Source organism: Ceratina calcarata, unplaced genomic scaffold (genome assembly GCF_001652005.2).
Source record: "Ceratina calcarata isolate Rehan_Ccalc_2016 unplaced genomic scaffold, ASM165200v1 scaffold579.2, whole genome shotgun sequence".
Taxonomy (NCBI): Eukaryota; Metazoa; Arthropoda; class Insecta; order Hymenoptera; family Apidae; genus Ceratina; species Ceratina calcarata.
In genome coordinates this window covers 305874-322362 of record NW_017177008.1, presented here as the reverse complement: position 1 = coordinate 322362, position 16489 = coordinate 305874, and the positions used below count along the sequence as shown (strand labels likewise).

The 16489-nt window shown below is 46.9% G+C and overlaps 1 protein-coding gene across 7 annotated transcripts in view; it reads right to left on the bottom strand.

Annotated features, from left to right (window-relative positions):
• The window catches only part of LOC108629663 (protein bric-a-brac 1), a 182981-nt gene that overhangs the window by 6500 nt on the left and 159992 nt on the right, over window positions 1-16489 (bottom strand). For 3 of the 7 annotated variants that reach the window (XM_026817437.1, XM_018032469.2, XM_018032471.2), the window contains 4 exons: window positions 5862-5919; window positions 2288-2468; window positions 672-763; window positions 81-320 (listed from right to left, as the gene is read on the bottom strand). In XM_026817437.1, coding sequence (XP_026673238.1) covers window positions 81-320; window positions 672-763; window positions 2288-2468; window positions 5862-5919 — 571 coding nt within the window. Of the gene's footprint in view, window positions 1-80; window positions 321-671; window positions 764-2287; window positions 2469-3145; window positions 5567-5861; window positions 5920-16489 lie in introns of those variants that run through there. The other 4 variants (XM_018032474.2, XM_018032475.2, XM_018032476.2 and 1 more) reach the window with 4 other exon arrangements.

Genomic DNA, 16489 nt, shown 5'->3' with positions numbered 1-16489 from the left:
TAAAAGATATTATACGAGAACGAACGGCATGAAAGGAAGACGAGGGAGAGTGAATAAAAAAACTGTACTCGGAGGCTTACCTTGAGCGACCGCGGCAACCGCGGCCGCGGCTGCCGCTCCGGGGCTAACCGCACCTTCGGGACCGTTACAGGCGGCGTAATTGGCCAAACTCGGGTACATCGGTGTCGGCTCTTCCTTGACGATGTGCGGAGAGTGGCCGTCGCGGAACACCACGGCCCGAATCACCCCGCGAATGTGTTCGTCCGGCCAGACGCCTAACAGAATCCTCTGCGGTCTGCCTCTACCTTTCGGACGAAGATCTGAGCAGCCAACAAGTCAGTGAATAGTATTTGGGAACGGAACTCAGTGACAGGGTTACTCGGGACCAGATTGCCGTTTATCGAGTGAAAAGACGCGACGGAATTTTAACATTGCATTTCTTTACCGATTCGTGTCTCTCTAATTTCTTCATTAATTATTTATGACCTTGGGTATTGTTCGTACTTTAATGGACGAGCTTTAGTCTTCATCGGCTCGGTTAGAAAAAGCGTCGCGAGGGTAAGTAAAGAAAATCGAAAAACGCGATTTGTCGCTGTTTCAGAATTAAGGTAAGTGTAAGTTTAGTCGAGAAACGGCAAAGTCGCGAGGGTAGAGTTAAAATGGCAACTAACACTCACCGGCCCCGCCATCGGCGCTCGGTCCCAGCATATTGTGTACTCGATTCGCGTACAGCACAAACGTCGGGTACGGGATGTCGTATTTTCTGTAACAGAAACAAAAATAAAGACCTTTAGAATACCCGTATACACTTTTATTTCCTCACATTACATCTCGTTCGATGGCATGTTTTCTACAATGTTCGAAAATCGCGTATCTGTCGAGATTAACGAATGTATCATTAATACAGGAGAGTTCGTTGATCCGTCGCGTTAAGATTGGCAGTGGAACGCGACTGGAGGAACCGATCGATTCTCGTAAAGATTATCGGTTTAGCTCCGAGAAACGCAGAGCTCGATCGCACAAAGGGAACGAACCTTTAACAACGACGCGTTATTACGCGTCGCGCGATACGCGTTTTACGATCGGGCTGTAAAACTTCTTAAGTTGACCGCCTCGACGAACCCAATGGCCGATTGTTTTCTCCGTGTTTTGACCCATTTACATCCACCGCGGCGGCTACCGTTCTCCCCGCAACTAAATCGCTCGAAACTTTTCCAAGCAAACTGTTTATACCAGCAGGACGAAACAAACGTGGATTTAATTTCCGTTGAAAAATAACTCGCTCGAAAATCGTACAATTGCGAGGTTGATACTCTGAATCCGTTAAACAATAATCCCGACGTATTATCGAGCCGTTTGAAAATTTGATCGAAAAATCACCGGGTTACCACGTTAAAGGAGTACCTGTCCGATGAACTATCTTAGTTTAATTTACCCCGTCGCGTCGCGAATATCACTTCTGATAATGAAATTTTTCTCGCCCGGTTCATCCTTAAACAGGAATGAACGTCTGACGGCAGCAGATGTAATCAGGATCCGTCCGATTAAATAGCGACGCGACGCGATTCTTTATTTGGTTACGGTGGTTCGCTGATCGCGATACCGTTTAAAAGTTAAGGGCGCAGGAGATTCGCGCGCCTGCGATACCCGGGACGAACAATAAAATAAGGATTTCGATCACAGTCGAATTTCGTACTCTGCTTCATTATATGTATTCATTGAGAATCACTCTCGATTCTATTTCCAGAATCCGACCTCGAGTCAGTTCCATTCCTTGTCTAGCATTGATTCATTTTTTGCAATATGTACAAGTGTTTGTCGAGACCATTCTGTTAATCCTTTTAGTGCCGAGCAAAAGTATCGTATTTATGTGAAGATTATCTGGCCAATTTGACGAATTTGTTAAGGTTTGGGAAAATAAATTAATGAAAGTTAACTTGTAGCTAAAAACCAAACTAAGAATGATATTTTCAAAGTTCAAACAGCAGCATATTACTAAATAAAGAAAGAATAAGGTAATGCCAATTGTATTTCAATATTTGTTGAAAATCATACGAATAACATTAATATAAAACATGATGAAGAACATAGAAATGAGATTCTCTTCTACAAACAAGCTACTACAGATAAGCGACGATATATCGTCGTTTGGCACTACAAGGGTTAATCCTAATTTAGTGTCCAAAGATATAGCAGATTGCGGAATTTTATGCAAAATGAAACGTTATCGAAAATCCGCTGCCTGAAATCGCGTATGACAATTAAAAAAGTGAAAACTGATAATTACCTCGCGGCTTGGCTCAAGGAGAGTCCTTCCTTGAGGACGCTGAAGATCGCCTCCGCCATGGTCTCCGGTCGCCAGGACTTGAGCGGTCCGCGTTCCCGGAAGCGTAAATTGTGCACCAGGCTCTGGTTCGTGTTCCAACATTTTTGCCACATCGACTGCAGCTGATACTGGTAGCTGTCTGCTAGTTTACGCCAGCCGCGCAAAATAGAAAACAGAAAAAACACGCTGTTAGTAAAATATTTCTAATTCAAGGCGAGTTTGAATAATCAGCTGCGATCGACCTTTCGACTTTGCACCATCAGTCATAAGTATACCGACGCGAACAAGACGAATGCTTATTATATAGATTGTAAAAAAAATTCATACAATGATCGACATGATGTTTAATACAAGCTCGATTTAGTAATTCACGTACTGCTTGATCGTATAATTCGTATAGGGAAAATGTTTAACAAATACGTCGGATCGTATTAATACTTATGACGGTCAACGTGGACATGTACGAGGCTCGCGATCGATGGATCGATCGAAAGGTCGGCTCGCAGCGTGCGTCGTCGTCGTCGTCGTCGTCGTCGTCGCGAGAAGGTAAACGGACGCGGTTTGATTCGCAACAAAATTCAATCGAACAGAATCGAATTCGATCGTATTCGACGAAACCGATGCAATTATAAACGTGACGCGTGCATATAAATAGGATAAATAACCAGACGTGGGTTTCGTCGAGCGACGAGCGTGCGTCACATGGTTCCTTTGTAAGTAGCGGTAGCTGGTGTAACCTGCGAACAAACTGTTTTGAGGCGGGGGAGAACGGGGTGAGAAAGAAATAAGCGGGGAAATAAACAGTCCGGCGTACCGTGGTACGATTAAACGTATCGATTGTATTATCGTTGGCCGCACAATCGTTACAAGAATGAGAGAAGGACAGAGTTCTTAAAAGGAATAAGCTCGGTCGTTAATAAGAAAATATTTAGCTTAACGTTAAACGATAATCGCGCGGCGGCTCGCGAGAACCGCGGCTACGAACGTACCACCGGCTATACGCCGGCCACGGACGGCTGGCTGCCTGGCCTCAATTCGCAACGATTATTTAATAGTTTACTTATTGGGTTTAATTGAGCATCCTCCAATTTGACGATTAATACAATTAATTGGAAAGAAGAGCGCGCGCGTGCGCGTGCACCGACGAGCGCACGCGTGCACCACGCGATGGAACACCCGCGAACACGTCCCGCGTCCTCCTCCTCTTCCTCCTCCTCTCATCGCCGATAAAACGAGCTTCCTTCGTTTACATCTAACTTCATTTACATTCGAAAATTTAAAAAAAAAACTGTTGACGAATACTAGCGAACGTTTCCACTGATTGATTCGTTTTCGATCGAGAACGCGCCATTGATAAAAAGTCTATTATATTCGTTAAAGCCAGAGATTTCAATGCGCGTACGAAACGGGAATGAAAAATATTGTCCGCGAGACACTCGGAGGAGAAAGAGAGAGGGACAGACGTCATTGGGTATTCTCCAAAGCTTAGGAATGTCAGTCTACCGTTATCTTCGGCGAAAGATCAATTAACGCCGGCAGCAGCGGTGCCGTGAAACTATCGCGAAGTGTGAACCGCGAGTACAAACGAAAAGGGGAACGAAACGATACACAATCGCGGAGAGGTAGCGCTATAAAAATATCTTTCTAACACCGAGGAGTTTCAGGAGACTAATCGTGTCCTCGACGCGATTAAAATCTATCTAAACCTATTAAACGTCGTCACGCGCGACGATTAAATTAATCAAAGGGAATGTGAAACGTCTTTTGTTCAAAGTTTATCGTGAGCTCCGAAAATGAATTTCACGCGCGGGGAGTAACACCGTCGCCGATTCGTATAAAAAATTGGAACGTTATCGAATTACAATATTTCTCGCGATTTTTGCTGTGCGCAAAATACATTCGATGTCATTCAACCGTTTATTAAGCAACGCCCATTGCGTTCGTATACTTTGCTTTAACGACGCATGGGTCGGAATTGATTCCTTTCGTTATGGTACAAAAAATCATTCTCAAAACGACGAACGTTTTAACGATTAGAATTCTAATAAATGTACATTTAACTAACTTTTCAAATGATGACTCGACCATGGAAAGGACTGGGGATAGATCTTGGAGCTTGAGATTCGTTACCCGTGACCGGCGTCGTTTAATTTCGTTAAATAAATATGCACGATTATGCATAATAGGACGTTTTTAGTGTCGGTTTGAAAAATATTAAATGCGTATTAGTTACACAAGGCTCGAAACGTCGATCACAGATTAAAATCAGAAATTGTCGTTTCGATGTAAGATCGAATACTTGGCACTTTGGTCGATCAATTCACAGTGCGAGCGTCAGTCGAGTCAGCAATTATAAACAAGGATCGAATTCACTAAGCTAACTGGAAGACGTCGGGCAGAAGGCACTGCCTTTTACCGTCGTAATAATCGTTACCCGCAATATATATTATTATTGCCATAATCGTTATCGTTATTGCTACTACTTATCATGGTCCCTTCAGGAAAGAGTAAGTTTCGAGCGCGAAGCTTCGGAAGAATTCGCGTGGAATGTGAAAAATATCGATTCGAGAGGAATCGGTGAACACGATTAAAAGTTTAAATGATCTCCTTCGAGGAGGAAAAAGGCACGTGTCGTGAAAGACGTTTGTGGGCAACTCGCGAATTTACACTATGATGGTTCCGGTTCAAGTATTTTATATTGTTAAAAGTTCTCTGAATTTACAGAATACACGATCCGATCTTGTCAGTTCCGTTCAATTTTCCTATCTGACGTCGGTCGAACCGGATGGTGTAAATTCGTCTGTTATTGGTCGTTCTCGTTCTCGTCGTTGAAATAAAGCGATACTATCGAGTGCTTTTTACAAAACGCCCACCACCAACGAAACCCGGATAGACCGTTGAAGACGAAATTCGGATCGCGCTTTCGCCTGAGTTTCTCGACGAAGTTTAAAATCGCGTTTAGAGACTTTTTGGTGCGGCGATTGTAAGGGCTGACGCTGATGTCGCAACAGAACTCGAGGACGGCCGTCTCCTCGGTCGAGTTCAGGCCAGCCTCCTCGAGGACCATCATCCTCTTCGTCTTTCCGAGGATGTTGTCGTACAGAGTGCCTTTCGGTATTCCGTATTTGGTCGACGCCTGGGTGAATCGCATCTTCTGAGTGACCACAGCCTCGATCGCTTCCTGTAGATCGTGCCTGGTCCACGTGGGCGCCTTCAGCTTCAGCAGGCTCGAATAGTCAGCTAGAAAATAGTCACGGATTTCGACTTTTTGGTTTGTCTCTTTCACCCTCTCTCTCCTGGCCGCACCTAATCCGGACCGAACACGATCATCGCCCCTGTTAAGAGCTTCTCGGTACGCTTTAAACCGCGAAAAATAAATTTACCGAAAGGGTAAGAAGGGATAACGCGACGTGTATCGCTTATCGCGTGTGTAATTATTAATTTCGAAGAGCGGGCTCCACTGTTCCCTGAAATATACTGCGGAGACAGACGAGCAGATTAGGCATACGAGTCGAATGCGTCGTTAACGGCTTACCTGCTATACTCGACGTGGAGGCTCCGAGCCAAGCGTGGGATGATTCCAACAACTTGGCCTGTAACAAAAACCAAAACGATCTGGTTAAAAATCATATCGGCACGTTCGTAGAATCATAGATTAGAAATACGAGTAACAGTTCAATGGGGAGAATTAAATTTTGACGTCAGGCCTCATCGGAGACAGACGAATCTCTCTTATCGATACAAGGAGAACGGATATCGAAGCGTTAAGCGGTGATGGAGTCGGCCAGAGGAAAGACAGATCCTGGAGAACGGGGGCTCGCGTCTCTGCCGACAACTTTACTAATATGCCAGTTTTTCCCAGGTATCTCTCCAAAGGGTTGCGAGACGGAAGCGCAAGACACACGCAAAGTTGGCTCATTTGAAAAGTTCAGGTCCGCGATTTTCGCAATACCGCGAGAGATCGTCCCTACGCCGCTTTAGACTTCTCATATATACCGGAATCGTTCTTCCAGGACTGCACTCACGGTCCGACTGACTTTCCAAATTAATTTTTAAGGGCCGAAGGGCCTCGTTCGGTTCTATCAAACCCTTTCTCTAACTCGTTCTCCTAAAACTGCTCTCATCCCTGCTTAGCGGTCTCGGATCGAGAATCACGCGAGAAACTTTCAGCGATGCGCCGCGATCTTTTTTTTTCCGAGCAACCGCGGGGCAACGAATCGGCCAGCCTCGCGAACCCACGACACAGATGGGAACGGAAATAACAAAAGGGGTTAATAATAATGTAACGAGACGACAAAGGCAAAAGATAGGAACGATAAAGCTGATTCTATTGCCAGTCCAAATTCGACGTCCGGAGCGATATTGTCGGAGCCGAGCATTCGAGACAATAATAATAACGCTTATAATAGCGGTAGGTGCGGCTGTGCGCGAGAACCTTGAACGACGAGATAAGGCCTGTGATTCGTTCGACGTTCCTTCGAGATGACGGTGTCTAATTTATTCAAATCGCTGAGGGGCATCGCGACGACTCCGGACGGACAAAAATGTACACGCCGGTCTACACCCCGTTTATGAGTCTTAGAACGCTCTTAATTGTAACTACGATCTTGAAAATTTATAATAAATCACGCAGATCTAATCGGACAATGAATCAAGGACAATTTCCATAAATTGAAACTTCAAGCGTACGTAATTATTTCCTGCATTCTTGAAACTTGTCAATCTCCTCAAGTGGAACTCGTCAGCAAGAAATTTCACGTGAGCTTCGTATCTGTTAGAACTAATTGAACTAATAGAATCTTCTGGCGTGTGTCATATGAGATGACAATTCGTACCGATCCATTTTCAACATTTTCATATCTCATTCGCCAAACGACTTAGCAGCGCGTCCTCAAGTCTTATCAAGGAGGATGCATGTCTCTATAATAGGAAGAATAATTTTTGAAGGAGCGTCGATAAAAGAACGAGGAGACAGTCTGAAGGAAACCGCAGAGCGTGCATCGGTGAACCGGGTTTGTCACGGGCACGAGTTGATCGCGCGCGGCGCATCCTGTCGCGCGTGCATTTTTCATTGTCTCGTGCGGCCGCGGTACTCGGGGTAAGCTTCGAGGAATATGCACGCTCGTGCACGCGACTCGACGCACCGACCGCCGCTGCATTAACGAGAAAATTGCTCGTCGCATTCTTCCGACATTTTTTCCTCTCCTGTCCCGCCGTTCGAACCGCAACGTCCTCGAACGATTTACAAGGGAAATACCTACGTCTCATACGAATATAGAGAATGCATATTCGAATGATGGTTGTCCGTCACGTTTGTCAAATATTTGATATCAGTAGCTGGCAGTGATTGTCTCATTTGGGAGATCCTTTTAAATGATCGAATAAATTGTCTCAATAAAATTTGATGAAATTCGTTTTAGCATAACGTCTGACACTGTGCGCAATGAAATATTTTTAGTGCTTAAGAAAGACAGAGAAGTACGGTGGGTTTAAAATCCGGTGATAAACAAAAGTCGGAATGGAGGAGACGTACGAGCGACGAGGAGCCAGGGCCTAATTAAGAAAGGCTTCGAATTCCCGGACATTCTCACGTAAAATCCTGTGAACCTTCAGCGAGAGGAGAATTTACGAGGTAGTCGTCTATCGTTGCTAATTCCTGCAAATATTTGCCGGGCAAGGATATAGGCGTGGGCGAAATGAATAGGCGCGACGGGGGGATGAGAGAAAGAGAGAGAGAGAGAGACGTATGCGTGTAACGGGGGACGCGCAAAGGGACGAGGGCGAAGGCTAGAGACGCCCCACCGACGCCGTTGACGTCGTCGTCGTCGTCGTCGTCGTCGTCGTCGAGGCTCCCGTCGACCGGGCTGGAGTTTCACGCGGCAGAATGCACCGCGCCACGGCAAATTTCTAATCAGATTAGCGCGGATTAGCAAAGTTCGTTTGTTCTAATGAAATTCGTCTAAATTAACGTCGGAAGAGGGAAACGCTGCCGCGCCGCGCCGTACCGTTCGAGGAATACCGGAGAAAACGATGGCGAGGGAACGAAAACTACGGATGAACGTCGAAGAACTCCGCCCAAACGTTTGCCTAGAAATCATTGATCATAGTTTCGCTCCGACGTTCTCATCGACCATCAACCAGGCTGACTTAACTGTCATAGGCAAACGTAGAAAAATCTATGCAAATCTCATGGCAAATAATGGTAATATTCTACCAACGTCGAGTATCGTTGCCACGTATTTGTATGAAGAATTTTGAATTTGGAGATCTTGGAAGCAATTCGGGAAATGCAAATCCAGTGACGATCATATATTATTAATAATAACAATAATAATAATAGTCGCTTGACATATATTTGGTACATACAGCGTCACATGTACGAATTATAAAGAACAGAATCTGTCTTGGAGAGTTCGCGAGACAAACAAGGACGAGCGGGACGCGGGAGGCTGACGAGATAAGGAGGAACGGAAAGGGGTGAGCCGGCGCGTTAATTCACTGGGAAACCGGGTCGTGCAAAAACACGCGCACGCAGTCACCCGGCGTGCGTAATTCACGCGGATACACCACCCTGCTCTCGCCCCTTTCGCACGCACCCGTTCATATTTTATTCACCGGTATCGCGCTCGAACTATTCCATCGATAGTCACCACGGCGCGCGCTTAAGTTTCCCTCTCTGTGCCCCGGTCTTCCGCAAACAACGCGTATTTTATTCATCCCCGCGTCGGACGCGGCGAAAACATGAAAGAGCCACGTGTCATTTAACCCTCTCGTCCCTCGCAGAAGTTTCGTCGGTCAAAAAAATCTGGCAAATATTCAAAATTCGTAATCATTAAAAACGATTTCGAAGATTCATCTTCGTGCCGATTAAAAAATAATGATACATCATAGAGTCGTATTAAATTCTATTAACCTACGTGACTTCACGCAGGAATTAGCAATTTGTAAAAAATCAGTCTATCGGGGTTTTTTAATCGGATCGAGGTTGTCTCCCTGATTCGAACAGTTTACAATTTACAGAGGTAATCGAGGACCAGAGAACAGAGAGTCCTGTTGCATTGACTGGTCATTATCACTTAACGAACCGTTCCGGTTCGATCGTCGACTCGGTTTTTAGCAAGCTTTATTTGTGTACGACTCTGTACCCGACGAGAGCAAACGGTTCTCCCATCCCTGTCCGCCCTCTCCACCCTTCCCCGCGGCCGTTTCGCTCGTTTTCACGAGTCTCTTGCGCTCTTCGCCGCCGGTCGGTCACTGCTTTTTCGTCGTTCCGTTTTATTTCGAGCGGGACTCTACAGGTAGTCACGTACGGTCGATGGGAAGCGGCCGTCCGGATAAATCCTCCTCTCGAACAGAGTCGGATCGACGCGACGCGACGAGATGTGTTGGCTTCAGCGAGAGAGCCAGCCCGTTACCCGCCACCGTATCGCCACGGATTTCACGCGAAACTTTCTCCGACGCGTGTTTGGCCACGTGTCCGCCACTCGGATACTTGTTCCACTTCAAAGCGCACCGAATAGGATTTTCGCAAGCCCGTAAACATCTCCGCACTGGCCCGCGATTCCATTTCTCCGAATTACCTTTTTTCCTAATTAATTATTCATGACGCGTACGAATCTAATTATTGGGTATGTGTACATTCATATAAGAATGACATATCTCAGTTTCGATCTTTGATAAGGATTCATTAATTCGACAAGCTTCGTTACATACGAGACGTCATATGAAACGTGAATTAATGAAATCAAATAATAGATCTTTAATTCATACGGCTGTACTCTTATCATTGTCAGCACTTTGATAAGAATTTATTCATCGGACATGTTCTATCAGTTAATGAAGTCCAGCAATAATTAGTTATTTCGCACGGCTACTGGTTCGTTACCAGGATAGATATTTTCTAGAGAAAGAACTTGGCAAACAATAAATAATGCATGGGAAAGAATAATTGCAGAAGGCGAGGAGGCATTTGTATTTGCATTCAGCGGAGTGCGTAAGCGTTTCTTTTCTTCCGTAGGAGAGAGGCGAAGTTAATGCCCGGCTGAATACAGCTGGGTATAAATACGTATTCCCTGTATATTATTTCAGAGAAGTTGAGTGGCCTCGCGCCCTCGAAATTCCCAATCAATTCACAGTTTCATAGACGAAAGCTTGTCGCAAATTCGATTCTGCGAGACGCGTAGTTAGAAAAGCACGTAAGACCCGTCGTAGTACTAGCTTTGACAAAATGGTTTTAACCAACGCTTTTGGAGTGGAAACTAAATACGGGAGAACAGTTCGATGCGTTTCGTCCCACGTGCAATACTTCGAATATACTCGTTCATTTTATCACAAATGGAGCAAGTGTATTCCGATTTCTTTCGTCAGACATATTTGCGAGTCTGCTTCCGGACGGACGGAGGAGGCATTAGAATATCAGCTAATTCGCCCGTTCTATAATCGATAGGCCACTTTAATAATATAAGGAACGGATTATCCGTTGAATAATACGGCGAGCGACTTCGGTGGTCGTGCGCGTACACGGGCACGCAGTCACGCGTGTCCCGATGCGAAGCGAGGCCCCGGTCGCTCTCCTCTCCTCGGATCGGGGGTGTGTTCGATGCCGTTAGGAATAGGGATAGAAACGTGTACCGGACGGGGGCGGCGGGGAGTATGTGGAACAGTGCAAAGCGGAGTAGAATGGCGAAGAGAAAGGAGGGCGAGCGGGTAGGGGAGGAGGGAGGGGGGGGGGGGTGGGGGTGGTAGGTAGGTACGTCGAGCCGGCCAGAGAGCGGAGTTAGCGCGCGATGTTAGCTCGCACGTATGTAGATAGAGTACTGAACTATGTATTAGAGTCGTGTACCTTCCGCATAGATATACCGGGGTTTGTACAGTACAAGATTTGCCATTGGCGGGGCCGGACGGTCTGAAATCCTGCACAACGGGTGCTCTCGAAATCCGCGCGCGGACCTCTCTCGCCGCGTCATCTAAACGATACTTTACGAGCCGTGAAAGCTCTACTGTCGCCCATCGCTGTTATCACGGATTAAACGATTCCCGGGAATACTCGTAAATTTCAAAAATGTTTCGACCATACGAGCCGCCCGGAAAAAGAACGTCTCTGAAGGAACGAATTTATTTGGGAGCGAGCCTAATCTGCGGGGTACGCGGGGAGCCGTGCAAGGAACGGGAACAAAGAGGGTTAAAATGATGTAAATTGCCTAAGAGAATCGGTAGACTCGATCATGCTCCGAAAGATGTTCAAAAAGCAGAACGCGTTTCTTTTCTTTCTTAAAGCGGAAACTCGGGGGAGGCAGCGGCTCGTCCGGGAGCGAGAGGAATCGAACGTACGGGACGAGGAAAGAATCCCGGGGAATTGTAGACGGTACACTATACGCGCGCCCCAACGATAATTAAGATAAATAAGAGAGAGAATCGAAGGCACAATGGTAGGTTACGCTCGTAACGCAAGGAAAACAAAGGCGAGAAGGAAAGAATAATACGGTGGATTCCGCGAGAGGAGAGGAGAGGAGGTCGAAAGGGATAAGACGAAAAAAGAACCGGGGGAACCGCGGCGAAAGAAAGACGGAGGCAGAGAATGGCGGCGCGTACGACCGTAAACTTTAAATTTACGAAGTGATATACACGCCAAACATCCGGTAGATATTTAAAACCCCGGGTTTCACTAAACTCAACAATAACGTTCGCCGCTATTTCGGGTCTAGCTGCCTCGATTTTCGCCGTATAGCGCTATAACCGTTTCACACCGTTCGAATCGATCCAAAACTTTTTACCAATCCGATGTTACCTCGCCGATTAGTCTTTTACTACCACCACGAACGTTTCACTCGGTTCCCCGGGAAAATCGTGAACCGAGACTCGCTCCTGCGTCAGATACGATCGCCTTCGTATATGGAAAAAACGTACGAGTGCTCGGTAAATCAGGAGATAAACAGCGAACGTTGTTCCGAGCGTTTTAACAGAGAACAAATTTGCTTATCGTTCCGGCGGTTTCCGGTGAAAGCTGAGACAAACGTTCAGAGAATTTCGACCGACACTCTTTTCTTTTTATTTGACCGAACGCACGTTTTGTAAATCACTTTTCATCCGGTAATTTCTTAGAGCCGGAAAATCGCGACCGACAGTCGTAACCCTTTCGTCCGATGAATTATGCAGAGCGTTCGGAAAAATAATATTACGGTTGATAACGTGTCGAGGTGGATGGTCGCGCGATTACGAGCGCGGTCGCTTATAAAAATTGTACAGCTCGATTCTACGCCGGTGGTTTCATAATCGTATCGCGACAAAGCAAATTATTCTTTACGTTTCGAATTTGATCGAAACGGCTATTCCGCGCTGATCGATACCTATACAATTTTTCCCTATTTCCTTTTTTAAAAGCTTTTGTCCCCGGGTTCACCGACCCCTGGGCTCGCGACTAAATTTTTACACCGCGTCACTTACATCGTTTCAGATGACGATTCTTATCGATTTACCAAACACGTTTCGCGATCGGCGACGACGCAGGTATCTGGCGGATGCAGCCGCAAGTGGGGGCGAATAATTTTGTTATATGGTAAGATCTCGACGATCGACGGGAGGCTCGTATCCGCGGGCAATTAACGTGTCCGATTCTAATTCGAGCCGATTAAAAGCACGACGTCCCGTGCAATATCGTTCGAGCGCTTTAATTTAATGCGGGGTGCCGACTCGATTGAATCCGAATCGATTCCCGGGCGCGACTACGATTGGATTAATTCGGCCGATTAATTCGACAAAAACTAATTCGTTCGTACAAATTATTCTAACGCCCGAGCCGAGGGCCCTCTCGACGTCGTCTTCGAGTCGCTGCATCGAAATTTGCTACGTGGCAAGTTTCAAATGTTTATTCAATTATTTATCGTCGGAGATGTTCTATTTTAGAGAAAAGCTGCGCGCGAGACGGGTCCAAGTTTACTCTATTTTCGAGCGAGCGAGAGAGAGAGAGAGAGAGAGAGAGAGAGAGAGAGAGAGAAAGAGGGAGAGAGGAGGAAAGGGACGGCGGGATTCGAGTTGAAGAGGGTGACGTTCGGTAATCGCAGCCGGCGTTTTGCGCGTGGATTTGCAAAATTGTCGATTCATTATTAATTTCGACGAGACGGATGCACCTAGGAGGGCGGAGACGGGAAAGGGCGATGGGCGGAGGGTCGCGAAAAAGGGTAGCGGAGGGCGAGATAGCGCGCGAGGGGGTGGACTTCTAAATTCATCACTGGACGACGAGGACGTTGCCCTCCGGCGAGAGTGGGTATATATATATTTTTTAGCGGAGCGCGGGTACCGCGATTAAAGAGTCGAGAACAAAAGTCACCGTGGAGGCAACGTAATTCCATCCTTATGAATCTTCTATGCTTCTCTTACCGCGTGCCTCGAGCCCCGACCGTCATATTCCACGGCTTTACCGTCCGTTTCTCGCTTTCCGTTTCCACGTTTCCCGCGCGATCGATCTCGAATTCTATAAGCCCGCATAATTACGCGCCTTTTTTCGAATTCCCTTCGCTCTCTCCTGCGACCGATTCCTCCCCTGCCGTCCCAACGTTCCACCCTCGAACGATTTTCCCTCGTAAAGGGAATCGACCCGCTTCCCGTCTATGAAACCTATCGCGGTAACGAGGATCAACAGTGGGACAAAGAGCAACGCCGACGAAATCGATGCCGATCGTTCTTCATTCTTATAAGCCTCGCAACTCTTAGACACTCGTCTATTAAAAAAATCTGATTCGCGATACTTGCTAAAACACCGAACAGGAATTATTCTGTATCACTCGAAGAAGCATAGAAACGGAAGAGCACGCGGCACGTGCCGATGTAAAATCGAATGAAAATGGAGAAGAAAAAGACGCGTCGATAGGCTGTCTCTTTCCCCGTGTGGTTGCTTTCTCCTCTGGATCGCGCGAAGTCATCGGAAATAACGCGATTAACTCTCGAGCCCTTGGGGAGCGAAAAAGGGAGAGAGCGAAGAGCGAAGAGGATTTTTCCCAACCGCGTTGTCGTTCCTCGGTGATACTAATCGGTGCCGCATCACTGACACGGTATTCAAAAGCCCGATTCGTTTATCCCGCTCCATCGACGTTCCCGATCGTCCTCCAAGGGCACTCGTCGCCGCGTCCCATCCTTTCCCAGAAAAAGAACCCGTTTCTCGCGCCAAATACAACCCCGTTCACAAGTCTCAGCTGCTACCAATTTTCCACAACATCCGATATAATGATTAAATACAATTTTATTCCAACTACCCGTGACGTACGATTCGTCAGAGGATTATTATCACATGAGACTGCGAATTACATGGTTTTCAGATCACGATTATACGGTTCGCCGTCAGACTTGTTGATTATGAACGGAGATGTACTACGAGTATCTCGTTTGAAAAGCAACCGAATCGAATTTCTTCTGTACGGTCAATCGACACCGCTCTTGTGCTTTTTCCGCCTCGGTAAAGATGCCTCCATTTGTGGCTCACCCTCTGACTTCCTCCCCGCGCAAACGAATCGCTCCCCTCGTACACGCTTGCGGTATGCGCTTCTCTCGCGTGTAAACACGCGATCCGAAATCGTCTAGTTAACCGTATCGAACGTAGAGTGATCCAGCTTCAGTATTTTCAAAACTGAACCATGTCTCGAACGATGTAAAATGCAAAATCGTCATCGAACTCATAAAAAATGTTATCATCGAAAGGAAGGCTTCGTCCTCGTGTTCGATAACGTCGAAGTTAAATATCGAATAAAATCGCATAAAGAGAGAGTAAAACGTCGTTAACCGGATGAACGGTTTTGGTGGAAGGGTGGAAGAGAATTCGGAGCGAAACGGTTTCGATCGACTTAGCGGTTAGGGTTAGAGGATAGGATAGGCTCGAGCATTATTCGTACGTGCCTGTGTCTCGGTTACGTGGGCTATCGATTCCTTGGTCGGCTTGCCGAGGGGGTAGGGGGTAGTAACGTTTCCCCTCAACGAAACACAAACACAGGGGCCTCTCTCGCATGCATGCGCGACGCAACCCCATGGTATGCATTCGATACGCACGTAGGTAGGTACCTGCCTCTATACTCTATACCAAGAGGAAAGAGGTCCCCGTATCAAGCGATCGATGTTTGATTGCACTTTATATCGCGTTTCTCTGGTAGCTCGCTACCCTATCCACCCGTCCTCTCACGATTTCCTCCAATTTCCTCTCGTACCCCGTTTGACGCGAGGACGGCAGATTTTCGAAAAGACTTGACCAAACGAACTTTACCGTTCGTTCGGAACGCAGATGAAACGGAGCGGTTCGTCGTTGATCGATCAAAGGCGAAGAAAGGGGGAAGTGCAGGAGCCGCGGTCGGAGAATCGGCGCCGCGGAACGCGTAATCGGTAATTAATTTGACGGGATTAGACGCGAGCCATCGCGGTTTCTTTTTTCGCGGTTTCACCGGTTGGACGGCTGATGGATGATGCGCCGTATATTTCGCGGCCGCAAGAAAGGTAAGACAGGCCTCGGCATCTATCACGGTGGCTCGCGAGGTCCGCGAGTAAAGGGAGCACGGACGCGAGAAAGAAAGCAGAGTGCTATTAATAGCCGGGCGAGAGCGAGAGGAGCGCTGGATGGTAGTCGCGTCGGTGGATCGTAATATCAACGGCTGCGAGGAATGTTTATAACTATGATAACGTTCCCAATAATCTATTTCCCCGGGTAATACATTATACGCCGCGCCGCCGCTGGATTTCACCTACACGGTACAGGCGCTAATGGCGAAGTTCGGTCCCCGATACGGACGCGAAAATAATAGTTCGGAGACACCCACACCCCTTCCCCATCCCCGTTGCTTACGCCGATAATCCGTCACTGGACGCGTCGTCGAATCAGTTTCATTTTTAGAGTGGTTCGTTAGCTTGCGCACACGTCACGCGTTTTTCCCTATTGCATCTTCGGACGCACGACGTTTTCTGTCCCTTGAACAAAAATTTCTGGCAACTTTTCTGATTCGATGCATTTGTAACAACATCGAATTTGCGAAGAACGTGTTCATATCGATATCGGATTAAAAACTGTTTGCCAGGGAAGAGTGAGAACTCGTTCGTTCGGACGACGACACGGGGTTGGACTAATCGGAATCGTAGGTTGTATTGAGTACGGAGAACCGCGAAAAAGGTGGATTTTGCAGGCGCACGTAT